The 20,235-nt window shown below is 34.1% G+C and overlaps 1 protein-coding gene across 1 annotated transcript; it reads left to right on the plus strand.

The window, feature by feature from the left end:
• The first annotated feature begins 5,283 nt into the window (after window positions 1–5,283).
• LOC113767457 (vacuolar sorting protein 18) lies at window positions 5,284–20,232 on the plus strand. Its single transcript, XM_027311562.1, has 23 exons — window positions 5,284–5,616; window positions 6,712–6,924; window positions 7,032–7,171; window positions 7,589–7,684; window positions 8,486–8,553; window positions 9,166–9,267; window positions 9,463–9,607; window positions 10,198–10,341; window positions 10,426–10,545; window positions 10,708–10,764; window positions 11,043–11,102; window positions 11,529–11,636; window positions 14,065–14,207; window positions 14,645–14,723; window positions 14,987–15,049; window positions 15,187–15,317; window positions 15,798–15,903; window positions 16,817–17,005; window positions 18,170–18,397; window positions 18,792–18,947; window positions 19,090–19,251; window positions 19,538–19,657; window positions 19,912–20,232. The coding sequence occupies exons 1-23, from the start codon at window positions 5,454–5,456 to the stop codon at window positions 20,086–20,088; spliced, it is 2,970 nt and encodes a 989-aa protein (XP_027167363.1). The 5' UTR covers window positions 5,284–5,453; the 3' UTR covers window positions 20,089–20,232.
• The last annotated feature ends 3 nt before the right edge of the window (window positions 20,233–20,235 follow it).

Below are 20,235 nucleotides of genomic sequence, written 5' to 3' on the forward strand. Positions count from 1 at the left end.
AATTGCCCCTCTATAAGTCAAACCCTTGGAAGAATGTTTCGTGCATTTGAGAATGGGTAAAATACCAAAAACTCCCCTGTGGTTTGCCAAATGTACACTTTACCTCCCTATGGTTTGGAAATCTACAATTTAACTTCCTGTCGTTTCACCTAAAGTGAAAGTCTGACAGAAATACCGTTATTGTAGATGTTTTCTGTTAGACTTTCACTTTAGTTGAAACGACAGGGAGTTAAATTGTAGATTTCTAAACCATAAGGAGGTAAAGTGAATATTAGTCAAACCACAGGGAGGTTTTTGGTATTTAACCCAAAAGTATATAAATACAAGGAAGGGTAATAATTGTTAGTATACGTATATATATGGTAGGTTAAATAAATTATATATATATTAACGAGTGCCCAATAGACACCCATTAAAAAAATCCAATAAGCAAATGGAGAAATATAGTTCTAAGATGCAATTTAATTGATAGAGATATAGAGTAGACAATCTTGAGGTCCTTGGCTTGACTCTCAATCCCTCACATTTCTCCATTCCCCTATATAAGTCTTCAATCCGCAAAAAAGCAAAAAAAAAAAAAAAAAAACTTCAATCAATAAAGAAGGTTTATTTGGTTCATGGAACAATACGTGATTAGATTACTAATCCTATGCCATCCTATGTTTGGGTGCTTTTATACATAGGATTAGGCATTCCCACCTAACCAAATTAATTCTGGATACAAGGAAATATCCAATGAGGAGAAATGGTATTAGTTATTTCAAAATAAGTAGGACGTGGGATTACAACATTTTAGATTTATTTACCTCTACTAATAAAATAAGAGTAAATCTTATATACACTAATAGTGTATACACTATCACGGTTGGAAAATGTTGCCTACCATTTTTGTTTCAGCATTATCTAACGAATTCTATCAATTCTCTTGAAGTTCTTAGTTAGAACAGAGTCAAGTCTTTTGCCCTTGTCAACCTTCGGACTGTCAATAAGGTCGAACAAGCTCGAACTTGACCTCCTTGACGAGAAAACAAACCCGATGAGCCTAATCTTTAATTGGGTTGGACAAAGTTTGAACCTGAATATTAGGTTTGAATTAAATGTGAACCATGTCTGGTCTTTACTAGACTCAAAGCCGATTAAGATCCAGTTCATATATATTATATATATAATTTTATAATTTATATTTATATGTATTATAACATAAAATATTAATAATTTATATATAAATTTATAATAAGTCATAATTATTAAATATATATTAAATATAATTATGTATTTAATTATGAGTTTGGATTGGTTTCGATTTGAACCCAAAGCTCATATAAAAATACGAATGAGCTTGGGACCTGTTTGGCATATTGCCTAATGTGAGCTTGGGGCTTGTTTGGCATATTGACTAATTTTTCTCATGCAAGTTTTTAACAATTTTAGCTATAAAAACCTCAAAATACTTCTCAAAATTTGTAAAATACACACCTTAAAATACCCAAAAATATACAAAAAATTTCCCCTTCTTTCCTTCCTTCTTCTTCTTCTTCTTCCTCCCCCTACCTCAACCTACTACTAATTCCTCTAGTGTCAGTGTCTAATTTCTTTTTTTTCCTTTCTCTACATGTCCTTGTACTCCACTCCGTCAAAGCTTAAAGGGTAGTCACGGCTTCTTAAGAGTAGTTCCAACCTTCTTAAGAGTAAGCCTAACTCCGAAGTCCCCCCCTCCGGCGCCCATCAAATTCCCATAGAATTTGATATTCTTTTCTACCATTCTTTTGGTGTTGAAAACCCTAAAGAAGTTGATCTCTACTATTTTTTTGGGTTGTGTAATTACTATAGATTGTGGGATATGGGAAATCAGTTGAGTCTATTACTAGCATGAACGGTTCAAGGGCTCCCAAATACGTATGACATATGCTTGCAACGTGGCTTAGTAAGTCTCTATAAGTTGGGCTCTGCTCAACTAGTTTCACTTGTTATGTCTTTTGATTTTCTAAATTTACAGTTTTCTCTAGTCGTTGTTGGATTTCTGTTTGTTCATTGACAAAGTAAAAGACATGCCTTCATAATTCGTTGGCATAACAGTAGGTACGTTGGTTTTATTACAAAAATGTGAAATGGAATCTATGAAACCATGAAACTAGTATCTCGTTAAGGAAAAAGCCCAGCAATGCAAATTTTGAATAGCGATAGATGGGAGGGAGGAGAAGAAGAAAGGAAAGAGAAGGAAAGAAGGATAAAAGAAGGGGTGAGGTGGTGGTGTCTATTAGTTGTGTTGCGGTTGGTGGAAGGGAGGAAGAAGAAGAAAGAAAAAGAAAAAGAAAAAGAAAAGGAAAACAAAAAGATAAAAGAAAAAATTCTCCAAATCCTCAAATCTAGAAAAATTTTTGTACAATTTTTACAGTGAAATTTTAGACAAATACTCAAAAAACTCGTGTGCCAAACAGGGTCTAAATCCAAAAGTCCAAACCTTGAAAACCTTATTAATTTGGGAGCCAAGTTTGGCCTTGTCAAAACCTGATTGATGGCCCTAGTCAACCTGTAGCCGAAGAAGTTTGGTCACTTTTTTGCACCCAATACCTCTTTGAAAGTGCTCACCACGATGTCCAACTAGTTGAGATAATTATTAACAAATAAAGGTCCTCATGTAAACAATTATTAGAATAATGGTTTGAAAGTCAAATAAAATTTATCAAAAAAGCATACCATTTTTTGCTTTTCTTGCACATTTTTCTAGTTATTTTTTTCTCATGGTGGTTCTCTTCTTAGCATAATTTGGATAGGAGATTATTTGAAATAATTACTGTAGCACTTTTTGCGATTTAATATATGTAAGATAAAATAATAATTGGGAAGATAAAAAGGTGTATTGAAAAATGTGTTCGTGATGCAAGTAAATAATTTTTGGTCAAATAATTGTTATCCAAATACATAATAGTTGAGATAATTATTAGCAAATAAAGGTCCTTATGTAAACAATTATTTAGAATAATTGTTTGAAAGTCAAATAAAATTTATCAAATAATCTAATCCAAATCAAGCCATTTTTTTCTTTTATTGCACAATTTTCTTGTTATTTTTTCTCATGGTGGTTCTCTTCTTATTTTTAAGGTCCTCGTCCTAGACTTTCCACTATTGCTTCTTCCTCATTTTTTAAGTTGTTAAATTAATTTTCTAAAACTACTATCTAGACCATAAGTTAGGGCCTAGCAAAATTATTTACATCACCTTCCCCCCTCCCCCCCTTATTTATATAATTCTTTCGTTGATTGAAATTTAAAATCGTTAAATCGACAATAAATCTACAGAAACAAATAACAGAAGAAGCTCACAATTCACTTCCATAACCATGTCGTCTCAACCATTTCCCTAGGCAAAAAAAAATGGTAAAAACAAAAAATTCTTCCTTCCTTAAGGTCTGACCAAACTACGAATCAAACCTTAAGGTTTAACTAAATTACATCTACCTCCCTTATCAATAACATCGTCAAGAGCTAATAAACAGAACAAATAAAATGACATATTTACCCTCTACGCATAACAATAAATAAAATTTAAAAAAGTTGCAAAAATAAAATTTGTGAGAGTTTAATAGAGAAAACATAAAGACAATTGAACAAAATAAATCTTTATCCCAACTCCTAAAATTAAAAAATTGATAGATAAAAGAAGAGATAACTATGGAAATTACAAAAAATAATAGAAAGGAAGTTCATGTATAAAAAAAAATTAATCAGAAACTTAACTTGCAAAACAAAATAAGTTTGACTTGAAATTCATTACATAAAAAGCAAGTAAACTCATTATTTGATGCGGGAAAGAATTAAAACCCACAAAAAATTCATTTACTATCTTTTAACATATTCCCAATTTCAAACTATTGCAAATTCATTTATCTCTTAACACCGTAGCCTACGTTCTCTATCCTCTATTTTAAAAACCCACAAAAACTAGACATTTAATTTCCACAAGCAATGCATAGAGTCTCTTCTCCACCTCCTCATAAACGGGGTTCATCATTCCTAAGAAGAAAACAATCCAAAACTACTGACTAGTCTCTTACTTGGAGAAAGAATAGGATAAGGAAACGATAACGCCTCTTGTTTTTGTTCCCTACTACTACTAAACTACTACTACTAATTGAATTCAAATTGTTCCTTCATATCATATCTTAACCGAACAAGACAAATCATTCTATCCATCTGGTAAAACATCCAAGACTCTTGGAACTTCAATTTAGGGCTGGAGATTACGTTTTAACGCCTGAGCTTCCTGGATGGGCAGAGTTTTAACTTTGACGTACCCACGTTGATTAGCATAAATATTCAATGAAAACCACGCCTTTAATCCTTTTTTTGCTCCAAATCCCTACAACTATACAAATTATCAAAAATAAATAGAATCCACTAATTAACGTAATATTTGGTAAAATAAAAGAAAAAACAATCATGAATTTTATGACAAAAATGCAACCTATCATCTACTTTAAAAACCCACAAAAACTAGATATTTAATTGCCACAAGTAATGCATAGAGTCTCTTCTCCACCTCCTCATAAACGGGGTCCATCATTCAAATCTCATGTCTAGAGGAGAATCGTTTGGACTAAAGATTTGGTTTTGGTAGTTAAATTGCAAGATCTAGAGGTAATTTTTTTTTTTGGCCTTTCTTTTTCTTGCTTTTGATTGAATCTAAAGCTAACAAATTGTGAAGAAATAAGTGCTTTAACAGAAGAAATAAGGAAGAAGCAAGGAGTGATTTTGATAAGCAATTAGTGAATGTGTGTCCATTTGAATCCATTCCATGAACAATGAAGACCTATCATGCAACCAATAATTTTGCAACTCTGTTGGTTTCAGTCGCGGGGGAAGAGAAGGGTTGAAGATTTAAAAGGAAATAAAACTTGTTGGCAGTGCAAGACATTCACGACTTTTAACTTTTTCATTTTGGCCCATTTGGATTGTTTTTTTAAGAATTTTGATAGAAAAATGTGCTATAGCGATTTGTTGTATATGAATTAAAGGCGGGATCGAAAAAATATGTTAATGAAAAATACAGAAATTTCTCCGCGAAAAATCGCAATTTAAGCAGGGCAGTCAACGTTGTTGACTAACGGTAAGGGGCTTTTTGTTAAGCTTTTGTAAATCGGAGGGTTCTTCCATACTTTGGCCAAATATTAGGGTTTACTTTGTAGTTTGGCCAAACCTCGGGGGCGATAAATGTAATTTAACCCTTTCTTCTTCTAAATTCTCAGTACCAGCCCCCAGCACATTTTTCAGGTGCATTCTTTCTTTATTTTAATCATGAAAATATTCCTTCAATTAATTCAACAATTTGAAGACTAATTCACTTCCGGATGATCTTAATCACGTGTTTAATCCGTCTTAAGCTGGATAATTGAACTGATTTTTATTCAGTCTTTGCAATTATAAGCATTATTTGGATTAAAAGGAGGAAGAAAAATGGAGCAAAAGCGGCAGGTATTTTCAGTAGATCTTCTAGAAAGATATGCTGCCAAGGGACGTGGAGTGATTACGTGTATGGCTGCTGGGAATGACGTCATTGTCTTAGGAACAAGTAAAGGCTGGATCATCAGACACGATTTCGGAGTTGGGGATTCCTATGGTATACTGTGCATATTTTATTATCAGCAGAAAAATTTATGGTTTTTTTTTTGTATTTTATTAAAATTTATGATTTTTTTGAGTTATTGATCGAAAATGTCGAAAATTGGTAATTTATTTTACTTGCTGTTGTGTGGAGATCTCTCTGGTATACTATATAATTGTTATCAGTAGAAAATTTTATTTATTTATTTGTTAGTGATTGAAAATGCTGTTATTAGGTAACTTATTTTACTTGGGGTTAGATTTCAATTGGATTATATTTCAACTCAGCCAAATTTTGAAACTCTCCCGTCTGGTGGGTGTGGGGCTAGAGGTGGAACTTAGCTGGTTGGATGCCCTAGAAGTGGGTTTGGTTAGAAATGTTGCCATTATTATTGAAAAGAATTATTTTGTGCTTGTTCGAATTTCATGCCTTTGTTATTTTTGGGTATTAGGGCAAACAAAGGTCAAATGCTACGGATTTTTGAAAAAGAGGAAAATGTTAAGAGTATACCATGTTGAAGTTGGGAATTTTTATTTTTGTTGATTTATTAGGTTTTTGTAGGAGGGGAGGGGAGGGGAGGGGTGGGAAGGAAAAGATGTGGAGGGGAGTAGAAAATGGAATAATTGAGAATTGGACTGTTGTTGTAGAATGTGGAAGAAATGCTTTTATCAGAAGGGTTTGAAGGAATTGAAGGTTTGAATGGTATACTATATGGAGATAAATGTAAATCAGATGTAAAAAGTTGCCTTCTTGCTCTTACTGATGATATTTTTTGTGATATGTAGAATTTAGGGACTCTATTTTACTTGTGTGCAATTGGTGGCTAAGATTGTATAGCGATTGAGTTACTAGAACTGTCTTTTTATTTGATTATGCTTATAAATTTTATCCTTCTTCTTTGGTAAGTAGTGCATGCTGGGTAGAATCTTTTCTAACTTTATCCAAATGTACTTGGAATTCTTGAATCTAGTCTGCTATTTATAAAATGTATTTAGAGTTATTTTATTTTACTTTATTTATTTTTGGATGGTGGAAAAATGGATCGAATTTTGGGCTTATTTCAATCCTGTGGTGAAGTTCTGAGTTTAGTAATACAACTGCTTTCTGTAGATATTGATCTTTCAGCTGGTCGACCTGGAGATCAATCCATCCATCGAGTGTTTGTTGACCCTGGTGGGAGCCATTGCATTGCCACCATAGTTGGTCCTGGAGGTGCTGATACATTTTATACACATGCAAAGTGGACCAGACCTCGTCTACTAAGCAAATTGAAAGGTCTTATTGTAAATGCTGTTGCTTGGAATAGACAATTGATAACAGAAGGCAAGAACAGCTCTTTCTTGCTTCTTTTATATGGCATGTTATTTATATGTTTCAATTCATGTATTGATTAGATCCTTTATCTAATGTAGTATCTTTTATGTGAGCAGCTTCCACTAGGGAAGTCATTCTAGGTACAGATAATGGGCAGCTTCATGAAATTGCAGTAGATGAGAAAGATAAAAGGGAGAAGTATATTAAGTTTTTGTTTGAACTAAAAGAGCTTCCTGAGGCTTTCACCGGCTTGCAGGTTTGAACCTTCACTGCTCCTGTCATTTTCTCCTTATTTTATCTTTGGGTAGTTTTCTTGGTGAATAATAACCCTTCATTTTTTAAGCATTTTCTGTAAGATATTCTTTCCTAATGTATATTTTGTAGTTTAAATTGATGGGAAAGAAAATTTTCAAGTTACTTGGTGAATGCAACATTGATGCCTGGTAGATGTTCAATTATGCATGCTTTCAGTATCTCGTATTCTTCTTGAGCTGTAGTTATTCTAATTAGAGAACAGTAGGTTTTATATATGCATTGCAAGTGACTTGATGAACCTTTGTACTACTGGAAACTAATTTTTTTATGCTTTTCGAAAATAAAATTTGTACAATTTTGTTGAACGGACTGGAGTAAAGGCTGGTTGCTTACATGTGCCATTTTGCCTATTTTCTAGATGGAAACAGCCAATGTAATTAATGGAACTAGATACTATGTCATGGCTGTTACACCTACGAGGCTTTATTCTTATACAGGAATTGGTTCATTAGAGGTAAGTTTTTAATTGGTTCCTCTGTTATGGTTCTCTTCAATCCTGGATTTTTTATTTTTACTTGAGTTCAATTTGATTAAATTGTGTTTCATTTTTGTATTGCTTCATCTCTGTCTCAAGAAAAGGGTGAGATGGAAATATCTCATTGAACAATCGGGTTTACCACTATAAAGATATTCGCCAATATTTTAGTCATGTTCATGCTTATAGATTCATTGCTCACACTTTAGTTTAATTAAAGTTTTCAAGTAAGAACTCAAAAGCCTTTAACAAGATATGCTTGCTCCTTGGAGATCTCTTTCACCTTGTGGCTCATTTGCCCTGAGTAGTACTTAGCTGCTCACAACACTTGTGGTTTTGCTGCTATGTTCTTAGATACCAATTAGGACTTTGTGATGATCCAATGAACTCGTTCAAGTCCACACCACTATTGTGAGATACTTCAGCCGTTAGTAATATATCATTCTTACTATTTAGCTTTGATATTCACACACCTAAGATACTCATTGTAGGACATTTCTTATTGTGTTACAATACCTATGCAATATTTAGTTAAGTTTTGGGTTCAATATTTGGTATGACACCTTGATTTGTTGTCCTTGATGCTTGCTCAGATACATGTATTTAGGTACATACGCATAAACTTATGCATGTGCTTCACTAATTTTCAGTTCATTTCTTAATGCATCTCTGTTCATGTACTTCTTTTCTTATCTCAATCACTTGATGGTCAAATATTCAAAGCTACTGTAGTTTGTTTGACTGAAACTTATTGCTGTTTCATTAACCACTGTGTTGCAGTCTGTGTTTGCTAGCTATGTGGATCGAACCGTTCATTTCACGGAGTTGCCTGGTGACATTGCAAACAGGTTAGTAAACTTCTGTATGCTTATATTTTATAAATGGATTAAAGTCAAAATTTTTTATTTAGTTAATTTATATATTATGCTTATAATATGCCCACGTGCCTGTAATTATGTTCTTTTTTTTTGTGCATATGTAATTATGCTAGTTTTGACAATTAGTATGATGTGCTTTAAAGTCATTTAATCGAAATCTTATTGTGCCTTTGACTTTTGTATAGTATCTAAATAAAATAATTTCCCAGTGGTTGAAGATATAAGAACACAGGTCAATATTAGATCTCCATTTCAGTACATTCTGGAAATACTTTACAAATTTATCTGTTTGGGAGTCTTTTGGCTTAGATACTAGACAAAAGATTGGGGATGCAACAATCTCTGATACTATGCAAGAGACTAATGGATTGGGCGAGACCACCACTTTGTTGGTATTTATTTATGATAATGAGCTTAAATGTTGCGTGATTTGTACACTATAGAGGTTGTTGGAATGCAGTGGTGTGGATTTAATCTCTTAAGAGGTCACTAAGTCGTTTGCAAGGAAACATCTATTGAAATAGGATACTAACATAAGTTATTTCTGTAAGTGAAGATGGAGTTTGATGTGTCTTCTTGCAGTGAACTTCACTTTTTTATAAACCAAAGGAGAGCTGTTTACTTCGCATGGCTTTCCGGAGCCGGAATCTATCATGGTGGTTTAAATTTTGGTGCGCAACATAGGTAAGAGATGACTGTTAGCCCTTTTTCTTTCTGCAACTCAGAGGACTAGATTTTTAGTCATCATTATTGCTAGTACTCTTACATTTGCTGTTTGTTTTACACATACAGTAAGCAGTCTATTTAGACACAAAGTAACATAAATATGTTGAGCTAATAATAGTTTCTTACCTAGGATTTTTGTGAATCTTGTGGTAGTTCACCTGATGGGGATCAAAATTTTGTGGAGAATAAGGCTCTTTTGAGCTATTCAAGATTAGGTGAAGGAACTGAAGCTGTCAAGCCTAGTTCTATGGCTGTGTCTGAATTTCATTTTCTTCTTCTGATTGGAAACAAAGTCAAGGTAAGCTAAAAGAGGCTCAGAGTCCTATTTTATATTTGTTAGAGCTGTGAAAGTTCAGTGATTGTTGATCTTGCAACGTAAAGTTGGGCTTTATCCTTGTCTGAAAACATTTTTCTAGAATATCCTCTCTCTGCTTCCGAAAATGAAGATAGCACTGATGCTCATTCCTGCATAAGGAGTTAGGACGCTTTTATATTTTTAGGTTGCACCCCTTGTTGCCACTTAATATAAAGCCTTATCTCAAAAAACGAATAAAAAAAAAGAATCAAAACAAAAATTGTATGTGAATTGGGCTTACTCCATATGATATATGTGGCTGATCATGCATTCAAGGAGTTCCAGATAAGGGCAATTTAAAACTTTAGGGAGGATTTTACGTCATAGGAGTTGTAGTTAAAAAAAAGCCGCCAATTTGTTGCTTAAAATCCATATAAAAGTAGAGCTGATTGAGGAGACTTGTTCATTTGGTCCCTATGTGTTTTAGTTGAACAACTTCATAATTCTTTTGGCTGTCATTTTCTCTGTTGTTTTCAGTCAAATAATTAAAACTGTGACCATGGTTCATGTTATGTTTCGACAATTTCTTGTAGGTTGTCAATAGAATTAGTGAGCAGATAGTGGAGGAACTTTATTTTGATCAAGCATCTGATGCAGCTTCAAGGGGTATAATTGGATTATGCAGTGATGCATCTGCTGGACTGTTCTATGCATATGACCAGAACTCCATTTTTCAGGTTCGCTAGAATGGTTTCGCTTGCATCTCTTGTCACAACACCAGCCAAATCTGTTGATCTATTCATCTGATCATGATGATTCAGGTATCTGTGAATGATGAGGGGCGAGACATGTGGAAGGTGTACTTAGACTTAAAGGAATATGCTGCAGCTTTGGCAAATTGTCGTGATGCACTCCAGAAAGACCAAGTTTATTTAGTGCAGGTCAGACTTGACTGAATATTTTTACCTCTACAAAGTGATGCATAAGTATGCTTGTAAACAAGAGGATTATTTGGACACTGTGAATTGCATTCCCAAGATTCTATACATCCTCATGTGGGATGTTTTAGGTTCAGCAATTTAACTGGCAGCTGTGTTTTGCAGGCTGAAGCTGCCTTTTCCGCTAAGGACTTTCTCAGAGCAGCATCTTTCTACGCGAAGGTTGCAATTCTTTAGACTTTTGACTTGAGTTGCAGTGTTAATTGCTTTAAGTATACCATGTTATGTCACGTTGATATATTTTATCATTGTATCCTCCTTGAAATGTTCTGTAGCATTTCTGGTGTTTGATAATCTGCAAATTGGCTACATAAAAGCAGGCATATGGTTTGCATTAGACACTGCTACATACATGATACATGCATTTTGCATCAGGCATGCGCTATTTGTTTCCTAATCTGTTGGAGAAAACTTCTTACAGAAGGAACTCTGTTTTGCAGATTAATTATGTATTGTCGTTTGAAGAGATCAGTTTGAAGTTTATTAGCATGGGAGAGCAGGTAATAGAAGTGACTTCTTTGAAACATCAAGCTCATGTTTTGACAATTATGTGCTGCTCAACATGGAAACCTTATCAGAGATGCAATTGTCTTATCAACTTTTGATGAAGCATGAACAAATTTGCTCTAATCATTCATTCGTCATGTGAGGCAAAGTTTGATCAATTCAAACTTACAACTTAAATCTTAAATAGGTCCACTTCAGTTAATCCTATTAAACACCATATATTTTCATCTTTTAAATGGTCAATGAGCTTTCTGTTTGTATGTTTTATTCCATGAAATGATAACTCAGTTACCAGCATTCTGTTAGTGAGCTCCTATTTGTTGGTGTATGTTTCTTTAATGGTTACTGAAATGTATGTTGCTTTAATGGTTACTGAACTTTTGATGGACCAACTTAACTTACCTTTCTACTGTGTACAGGATGCTTTGAGGACTTTTCTACTGCGCAAGCTTGATAATCTTGCCAAGGATGACACATGCCAAATAACTATGATTTCAACTTGGATTACCGAATTATACTTAGACAAGGTTCATGCTTTGTAGATCTGATGTACTTGTTGGGCCTGAACTAGTGGTATTCTATATGAAAATTTAAGTAAACTCATGCGATTGTTTCATCTATTGCTGTTTCATTCTATTTCTGTGCTCTACAGTGAAAGATATCCATGAGTGACTTATTTTTGCATGGTAGCATTTGATTCTGCCTAATTCATGAAGCTATGGTACCTAGGTCAATGTTGCTTGTGACTTGTTTCCTTAGCTGACATATTAACAAGGTTGTTTAAATGAAAATTTTTAAAAATTACTTACAAATATTAAGTGATAATTTGCTTGAGTTACTTGTGGTTTGACTATGGAGATACAAATTTATCTGTGATTGACTTTGGCTATTGTGCTGCTTTGATATGTTTAGAGATGTTTGCTCTAAACAGTATTAGCAGTACCAATTCTTTGTTAATTCCTGCCTAGGTTTCTTCTTTTGGTGACAACACATAATGAACATCTTGTACTCTTATGCACAGAAGTCATTGTTTTTAGTTTTGTTAAGGGAATAAAATTCTAGTAGCCATATTGCTAAGGCATCCAGAATGAAGAAGAATTAATAACATTAGGGACTTTACTTTGTGGATTGATGGTTTCACAAGAAAAGAAAGAATAGTCATTCATGAGAGGCAGGCAGTCAGAGGAAATTCTTTCAGATGTTGTACTGTTAGTTATTTACATCCATCAAGTAATGAGGACCAGTCTTAATTCAAGGTTTCGAAGGGTCCTTGCTTGGCCAATTGTCCCAGCTTCACTCGGTCCTTTGATCCTAAACTTTCTTCTGTTAACCTTTGAACACCTCTGCTTTTGGAACGCAATGCTAGGAAAGAGCAGTGATGCTACGGCCCTTTCTCTCATCTGAAGTGAACAAGAACATGGTTAACTCTAAGTTTTACATTAAAATAAAGAAAAATGAAAGTGGAAATTGCCATCTCAATCCCATTTATATGCAGCCTAATCCTGACATTATCCTTTCTCTGCTCCATACCCTTTTGGTTGAGCAGAGTCTTTGTCATTCTATTTGGTGTTCTATTGGTCTTGTTCCACCTTTATTGGATCAACCCAATAATTTGCTTTTAGGGTGTTATCATGATGAAAGTGACTGCACCTTATTCTGGCACATTTTTTCTGCAGATAAGCTCTTTGTTATTCTTTCTCTCAGGCTGAAGTTTATGCCCTCTTTTGTTCTCTTGAAGTGAATTTTTGTCTTATTGAAATGTAGCTTCTTGTGTTGCTTGATGCTTCTTCATTCCATTTGTTAATTTAAATCAGCACTTCCAAATGGTTCACAAAAACCAGGAAAAAAAACTAAGTTGGATATAAGATACTGGACTTTAATGATATTATAGTTGTTCGGAAGAAGGATTTACGGTCAGAATTTCTCTTTCTGAAAGAAGGGGAGTGGGATTTAGTGCAAGAAAGGAAAGAAAGGAAGGCTCAAAAACTCAAAAAAGAAAGTGTTTATGGCCCGTTTTGTTGTGGAACTTTTGGTTTATTTGTGTATGTGGTGCATTAATATATGTTATAGACAATAAAATCACCATTGATGTATACAGTTGAATTCTTTTAGAGTACTTAAAATTTATTGAAGCATTTCTTCATAAGAATTTTAAATTAATTGCATGCATATGCATGTCAATTACTACGTTTTGTGTATGTATCTGACACTTGGGCTATTTCTGGCTGAGGTGTCTTGCTTAATCCAACTGGACTAAATTTGACTTATTGATAAACCTGCATTAGAGTTTATTTAAGTGGTTCTTCTGTAACTGTTACAAGTTTTCAACTCTATAGTAAGAATAAAACTAGGTTTCATACTACATTTATGCAGTTTAGTCTTTTGATGGCATGAAGTGCTTTGGTTAAGAATCCACCTTTATGTTTTGTGGTTCACTTGATTTTCTGTTTCAGGACTATTCATCTTAAAGAATTTCAATAAGGTTTTCATGGTAATAGAACTGTTGCCATTGACCCAAGTTCATTGGTCCACTTAACCCACCTGCCCTAATTTTGTACAAGTGGCTAAAAAAATGGATGATTGGCCAATTTTAGGTTCTAATTGGCCGGTTCTTTCCATTCATCACCAGATTAGAATTTACCAAATTTAGCCCACTACTACATAATGAGACCTGTACAATACTTAGAATTAGATTGTCATTACACAATTTGTCTTCAAGGCCCGCCAGAAGGCAAGCTTGATAATGATTATAGTCAATATTTGTAAAATTACATTCTGTACTGAACCTTTGTCTATTTTATTCTTAAAATGGTTCTTAAATTCCACTTAAACAAGCTAGAGAGTGGGATGATGTGTATTATTCATGGTTTTTTATATGCTTATTCACTAACTTGAAGATTCCATTTGGTTGGTTGTATATGTTCTTTGCTGAATTTACCAATGTGTTGATACCAGATAAATAGAGTACTTTTGGAGGATGAAGGTGCTTCTGAAAAAGGTGCTTTAGAGTACCAATCAATTATTAAGGAGTTTCGTGCTTTTCTAAGTGACTCCAAGGATGTATTAGACGAGGCAACCACGATGAAGCTATTGAAAAGGTGAACAATGTTTAATAGTAATTTTGCCCTAGCAAAGATGAAACGTTTCAGGTGGTAAAACATATGATGCTATTGTGTAAATATTAGATATTCTAATTGAGATAAGCAAAAGAACAAAAGAGATGCTATCATGTTTTTCATTTTACTTATGGTCTTCAAGTTATTACTCGTTTTATAGGTCAATTTAATGTTCTTGATTACGAACTTTTTTTTTAATATATATTTGAGATTTTTCATCACAAATGTATATCATAATATTGCTAATTTTGTATGACGTTACCTGTTGAAGTGTGATAAAAACCTGTCTACTCATGAGAGAAGTTCTCTTAATTTTCCTGGAAACTTTATGCTCATTATTGGGTTTTTCTTTTTAAATTTGATTTTGTGGGCATGCTAGTTTTCAGTTTTTTGAAAATGACTTTCATGGTGTTTTGCAGCTATGGTAGAGTTGATGAATTGGTATTCTTTGCTAATCTGAAGGAGCAACATGAGATTGTGGTTCATCATTACATCCAGGTGCTTGTTTTGTGACCGCACTTAAAATTCTCCAGACAAAAGAAGAGGTGGCTAATGCTGCAATCCGTCTCCGTAAAAAGGAGATACAAATAACTCAGGAATATGAATTTTGTTTAAGATTAATTATATATGAAGCTGTGATTTGATATAAAGCTTGACCGCATAAGCACTGCTTTTAACTATTCTTTATTTGAAAATGCTGGTTAAAATAATAGACTTGAATCTTTTATTCCATTTTTCATGCTTCTTCTGTTTCTGTACAGCAAGGAGAATCAAAGAAAGCACTACAAGTTCTTCAGAAACCTAATGTTCCTATAGACCTCCAGGTTTGGAGTTCTACTTCAACTGTCTAATAGTGGTCTATTGTCTGCATGTCTTTTGTTGTTATATTAAACATGACATAAGCTGAGTCTTCCCTATCCAGTCAAACATGATGTGCGCCATTTTTTTTTCTTTTTTGCAGTACAAGTTTGCTCCAGACCTCATTATGCTTGATGCATATGAAACTGTCGAATCATGGATGACCACTAAAGACCTGAACCCCAGAAAGCTGATTCCTGCCATGATGCGATATTCAAGTGAACCTCATGCTAAGTAACGTGCATACTCTTTTGGACTTTTTCCTTTTTCCTTTTTTTTTCCCTGGTTCTGGAAATGCATTCTTGTTTCATGTTCATAAGCTCTGAGAATGTGTAGTTTCATCAACGAGAACAACTCAAGAAGGTTGAATGCCTTGCTTTCTTCTTAAATTTTCTTTATAACATTTTATTGATAATTTGCCCTTTAATCAACTGATAATTTGCACTTCTCGAACTCTGGAATTCATGCGTCTCCAATACTTGATCTCATTTTGCTGTAACCTTGTCTTAAGTCATCATAAGTAACTCATATCGGATCAAACTTAGTCTCTAGTTCATGGAAAGAAAATTGTTATTCCCAACTTGATTGTTGGAACATGATATTTTCTCATGCATCCTGAAATGAAGTAATATATCTTTACATGCTTTCATTTGACAGCACAAAATCACTTTATATTTTTTGTTTGGGTTGAACTTGTTGGTTGGTGTCATCCAGGAATGAAACACATGAAGTGATCAAATATTTGGAGTATTCTGTTCACCGTTTGCAGAATGAGGACCCTGGTGTTCACAATTTGTTACTCTCTCTGTATGCCAAGCAGGTTAAGCCACTTGGAGTCTCTATAGTGCATTTTAAAGATTAAGATGTTATAATCGATTTTGCTTCCGTATTTTTTAATTTTTTAATTTTTTTTGCATATGGATGCTGCTGAGAATATTAGAAACTGGCATTTTTTGGTAAACATTATTCACATGTTTTAGAGTTACAATAGACCTAAGAGCCACATAAACTAGAGATTGGCTAATAAATTCGTGTGTCTATATATTGGGTAGTGATAGCATTTCTGAAACTGGGAAGTCATGCTCGCTTTTTGGTAGAAGTTAGTAATGCTGGATGTTGACAAAGCAAACATTTGTCACTAAGAGTAAAATTATATTCCTGTAAATGGTGTGTTACAATTTGCTGTTTGATATGCCATTTCTGACATCTGAAAAAGTGAATATCTATTTTTTGAGCTGAGGTTGTCTTCTATTTTAATTCGAAAAGTTTTTTTTTCTTAATTTGTTTTTACCTATAACCCTTTTTCTTCATATACTTACCTTGATATACACTTACTTTCATATGCTTGCCTTGATTTTTGGTGCCTTATAAATGATGTATCATGATGAAGTTTATCAGTGAACAATGCATTGGAATCCTTGGTGCAGGACAAATGCCTGTTATGAGCAAGATAGATCTCTTTCAATTTTCGGGAGAGTAGTATTTGCATTTTCAGAAGTTGTTAAGCATATAGCTGAGTTGATTCCCTTCTGGGACAAATGCCTCATTGTTTAGGGATTTGTTATGATGTATAGAAAAACATGATTCCACCCTTCTGGGTACTAAAATTTATTTCTTTTTTTCAAAATCACTTGTAAATGTTTTGCAGCTGTCTCTGTTATTGTAGTTTAGTATAAAATTAATTCCTTTTTTATTTTAATCTGACTTTGACACTAATATTTGTTTCTCTTCAGGAGGATGAGAGTTCTCTTCTGCGTTTTCTACAGTGTAAGTTTGGTAAAGGACGATCAAGTGGCCCTGAATTTTTTTATGATCCCAAGTATGCCTTGCGCCTTTGTCTTAAGGAAAAGAGAATGCGTGCATGTGTTCACATATATAGCATGATGTCCATGCATGAAGAAGCGGTTGCTCTCGCACTGCAGGTAAAGCTCAAATTGATCGTGATGATTGGTTTTGTATTCTTTATCCTTGTAAGAGCACATAACTTGTGTTATCAGAGCTCAAGTTTTTAATGCCCAGTGAAAGATAGTGCATAGCTAGTGTATTATCAGATTTTAAAGCAAAATGTAAGTACTTATAAAAAATATCAAACTTTTAAAATGGATAGTACAATGTAAACATTTCCAAGTAATGGAATTTAGTGACAAAAAGAAAGTCAAATTCTAACAAAAACATTTTCTTGTGTTTAGTTTTGGAAGGAAACAGGGAAGATGAATAACAATGCAAGTAACTTTGCTAGGATTTACACATTGATTATCTAAGTAACTTGTGAATGCTTGCATTCACACATTGATTATCTTACTTTGCTAGCAGGATTCAACTATTATTCATTGTTGTACTTTTATCTGCTCCTCATTTAGGGTGAATTACAAAATGCACCTAAAAAAATTACATCTCACTTTGCCCTGTATTTTCTAGATGAATCAATCTCCCCTATTTTCCCAACACAACAAAATCAACCTAAGAAGCCAATAGTAAATATGTATTTTCATGTGAGATGTCATTAATATATCAATTAGCCTGTGGTAAAAAAATTTCACAGTATATCGTAGGCTTTGGAGTTCTGTAAACATTTTGTTTTTCAAGTTCTGTGGTGCATATATATACTGGTGATTATGACTGGAAAACATTTATAGCTTTGGGTCGATACTCGTTTTCACCAAAGGTGCAGTTGTCTGTTTTTCTGGTTCAACATCTGCATTCTTCCCACGATGTTAGATGCTATTTGGGCTTTTTGGGTTGATTGTAGCATTGATTGGGGGGTAATTGTCCAATTGAATGATGACGGCAAGTTGGTAAACATGTACTTTTAGCATGAGAAAAACTATGACAGATAAATTTTTCATCTATCTCTTTTTTAACTTTTTGTTCAACATTTTAGAACCGAAATGATGCCTTGAGTGTTTGGAGTTTGAATTTTATGCAAATTGCTTGAACATGTTGTCTTGATACAGGAAAGACCAGAGTACATAAAAAGTACATATGTATTTCAAGATGATAAAAGAATTTGTTCATCTCCAGTTTTGAGATCAGCATATATTTGAATACTACTTTCTGTAATCTTGGAGTTTTCCTAATTTTAATAGGTTGATCCAGAGCTAGCTATGGCTGAAGCTGACAAAGTTGAAGATGATGAAGAGTTAAGGAAGAAACTATGGCTTATGGTGGCCAAGCATGTCATAGAGCAGGAAAAGGGAACAAAAAGGGAAAATATTCGGAAGGCAATAGCTTTTCTCAAAGAGACGGACGGACTATTAAAGATAGAGGACATCTTACCCTTTTTCCCAGACTTTGCTTTGATTGATGACTTCAAGGTATGCCCTTAATTGTTGACTACTAAAATGCTGAGGAGTAGTTTTTTTTATTATATATACATTTGTATTCAAATGTTCATGCACTTGCTGTATCTTTGCATGTCCATGCAGGAGACGAGAAAATACAAAAACCATTGTAAACTTTTTAAATAATTAATCTCAACTCTCAGAATTTTCTACTTTTTTTCCCCCCAACATCGGAGTTTTGAGAGGATGTATATGTATTAACACTATCCATGTCATCCAAGTGATAGTTTGTTTCTTTGTCTCACTTCTTACCCTTGTTATTTCCTTTCTGCTTTTTACATGTTCTCTTGCTCCTACTCTTATTGGTTGAGGCAAGCTTAATGTTGTCTACAATTGCTGCACTAAATTACCTCAAACAACATTGCAGGAGGCAATATGCTCATCCTTGGAGGACTACAATGAACAAATTGAAAATTTGAAGCAGGAGATGAATGATGCAACTCATGGTGCTGATAATATACGGAATGATATAAGTGCACTTGCTCAACGGTATGCAGTCATAGATCGTGATGAGGAATGTGGGGTAAGATCTTCTGATTAAGATGCTTTTCCATCTAAAGTTTCTTAGCATACGAATTGCTGCTGTCATGCTTAAAGTTCTTCAGGCATGTTCTTTTTCTCCATCCATTGTATGCTTGCACTTATTCCCAGTTGCTGGCCATCAGGTTTGCAGAAAGAAAATCTTGAATGTAGGTCGGGACTATCAGATGTCTTGGGGTTACACATCAGCTGGATCTATGGCCCCTTTCTATGTCTTTCCTTGTGGACATGCATTTCATGCTCAGTGCTTGATTACTCATGTGACTGGTTGCACTAGTCAAATGCAAGTACGACCTGGAATACTTTGCTTCTTTTTGTTTTACTTTTATTTAAAGTAACCATCACTCTGGATACTTCTTGTGTACTGTGCAAATGTCGGTATATTAAGTGTTTTTGATACTCTGTTTATTTTTCTTGCTACTATGAAACTTTTCCTAAACTGGATAAGAGCATATATATGGTAGTGATACTGCAGCTAGCATATTGACATTCTTTTTTTTTTTTTGGGTAATATAAAAGCTGACATCTGTGTTATATTTGCCAAATGTTTCTTCCCTCAAAATGATACTGCAGGCGGAATATATATTGGATCTGCAAAAGCAACTTACATTACTAAGTAATGAACCCCGGAAGGACTCAAGTGGTGGATTATCTGAAGAGGAACCATTAACAAGCATGACTCCTTTAGAAAAGGTGATCCTTTTGATCTATGGGCTTCTCTTGTATAATAATAGAGTCATAAACGGGTAGCTTTTGTATTGGGTGGTCGTTTGCATTTTCTCCATGTCTGCTAAGTCTTGTTTCCAGTTTGGAGAAGATTTAAGGAACTTTCTGTTGTTTCTAGCATGTTGATTTCTTTAGGACATCTTTTCAGCCTTGTATGTTTTCTATTCATATTGTTTCTTTCAGTTGTTATAATTGAAACCTTCTGCTGAAATATTTTTCAGATCCGATCACAACTGGATGATGCTATAGCCAGTGAATGCCCATTTTGTGGTGACCTAATGATCCGGGAGATATCTTTGCCTTTCATTCTTCCTGAGGAGGCAGATGTAGCAGCATCATGGGAGATCAAACCGCATAATCCTGGAATGCAGAAGAGTCTTTCCCTACCAGCATATTAGGTTGTACATACGAGCGTCTATGGGCAAGCGTGTATTTTGAAACTGTAGTTTGTGATTGTGTACCACCTGATGATTCACCACTCCATCTTTACTACTGATGACACTTTTGCAATCTCTTCTATATCAAGATCCAGTTTTGATCAAGGT

Source organism: Coffea eugenioides, chromosome 4, assembly GCF_003713205.1.
Source record: "Coffea eugenioides isolate CCC68of chromosome 4, Ceug_1.0, whole genome shotgun sequence".
NCBI classification, from domain to species: Eukaryota; Viridiplantae; Streptophyta; class Magnoliopsida; order Gentianales; family Rubiaceae; genus Coffea; species Coffea eugenioides.

What these genes read in the sequence shown, in the direction of transcription:
- LOC113767457 (XM_027311562.1), top strand. Translation starts at nt 5,454, where the DNA reads ATGGAGCAAAAGCGGCAGGTATTTTCAGTAGATCTTCTAGAAAGATAT. An exon ending in CCTGGTGACATTGCAAACAG is followed by an intron (nt 8,554 to 9,165) that starts GTTAGTAAACTT and finishes GTCTTCTTGCAG; the next exon opens with TGAACTTCACTTTTTTATAA. An exon ending in TTATTAGCATGGGAGAGCAG is followed by an intron (nt 11,103 to 11,528) that starts GTAATAGAAGTG and finishes TACTGTGTACAG; the next exon opens with GATGCTTTGAGGACTTTTCT.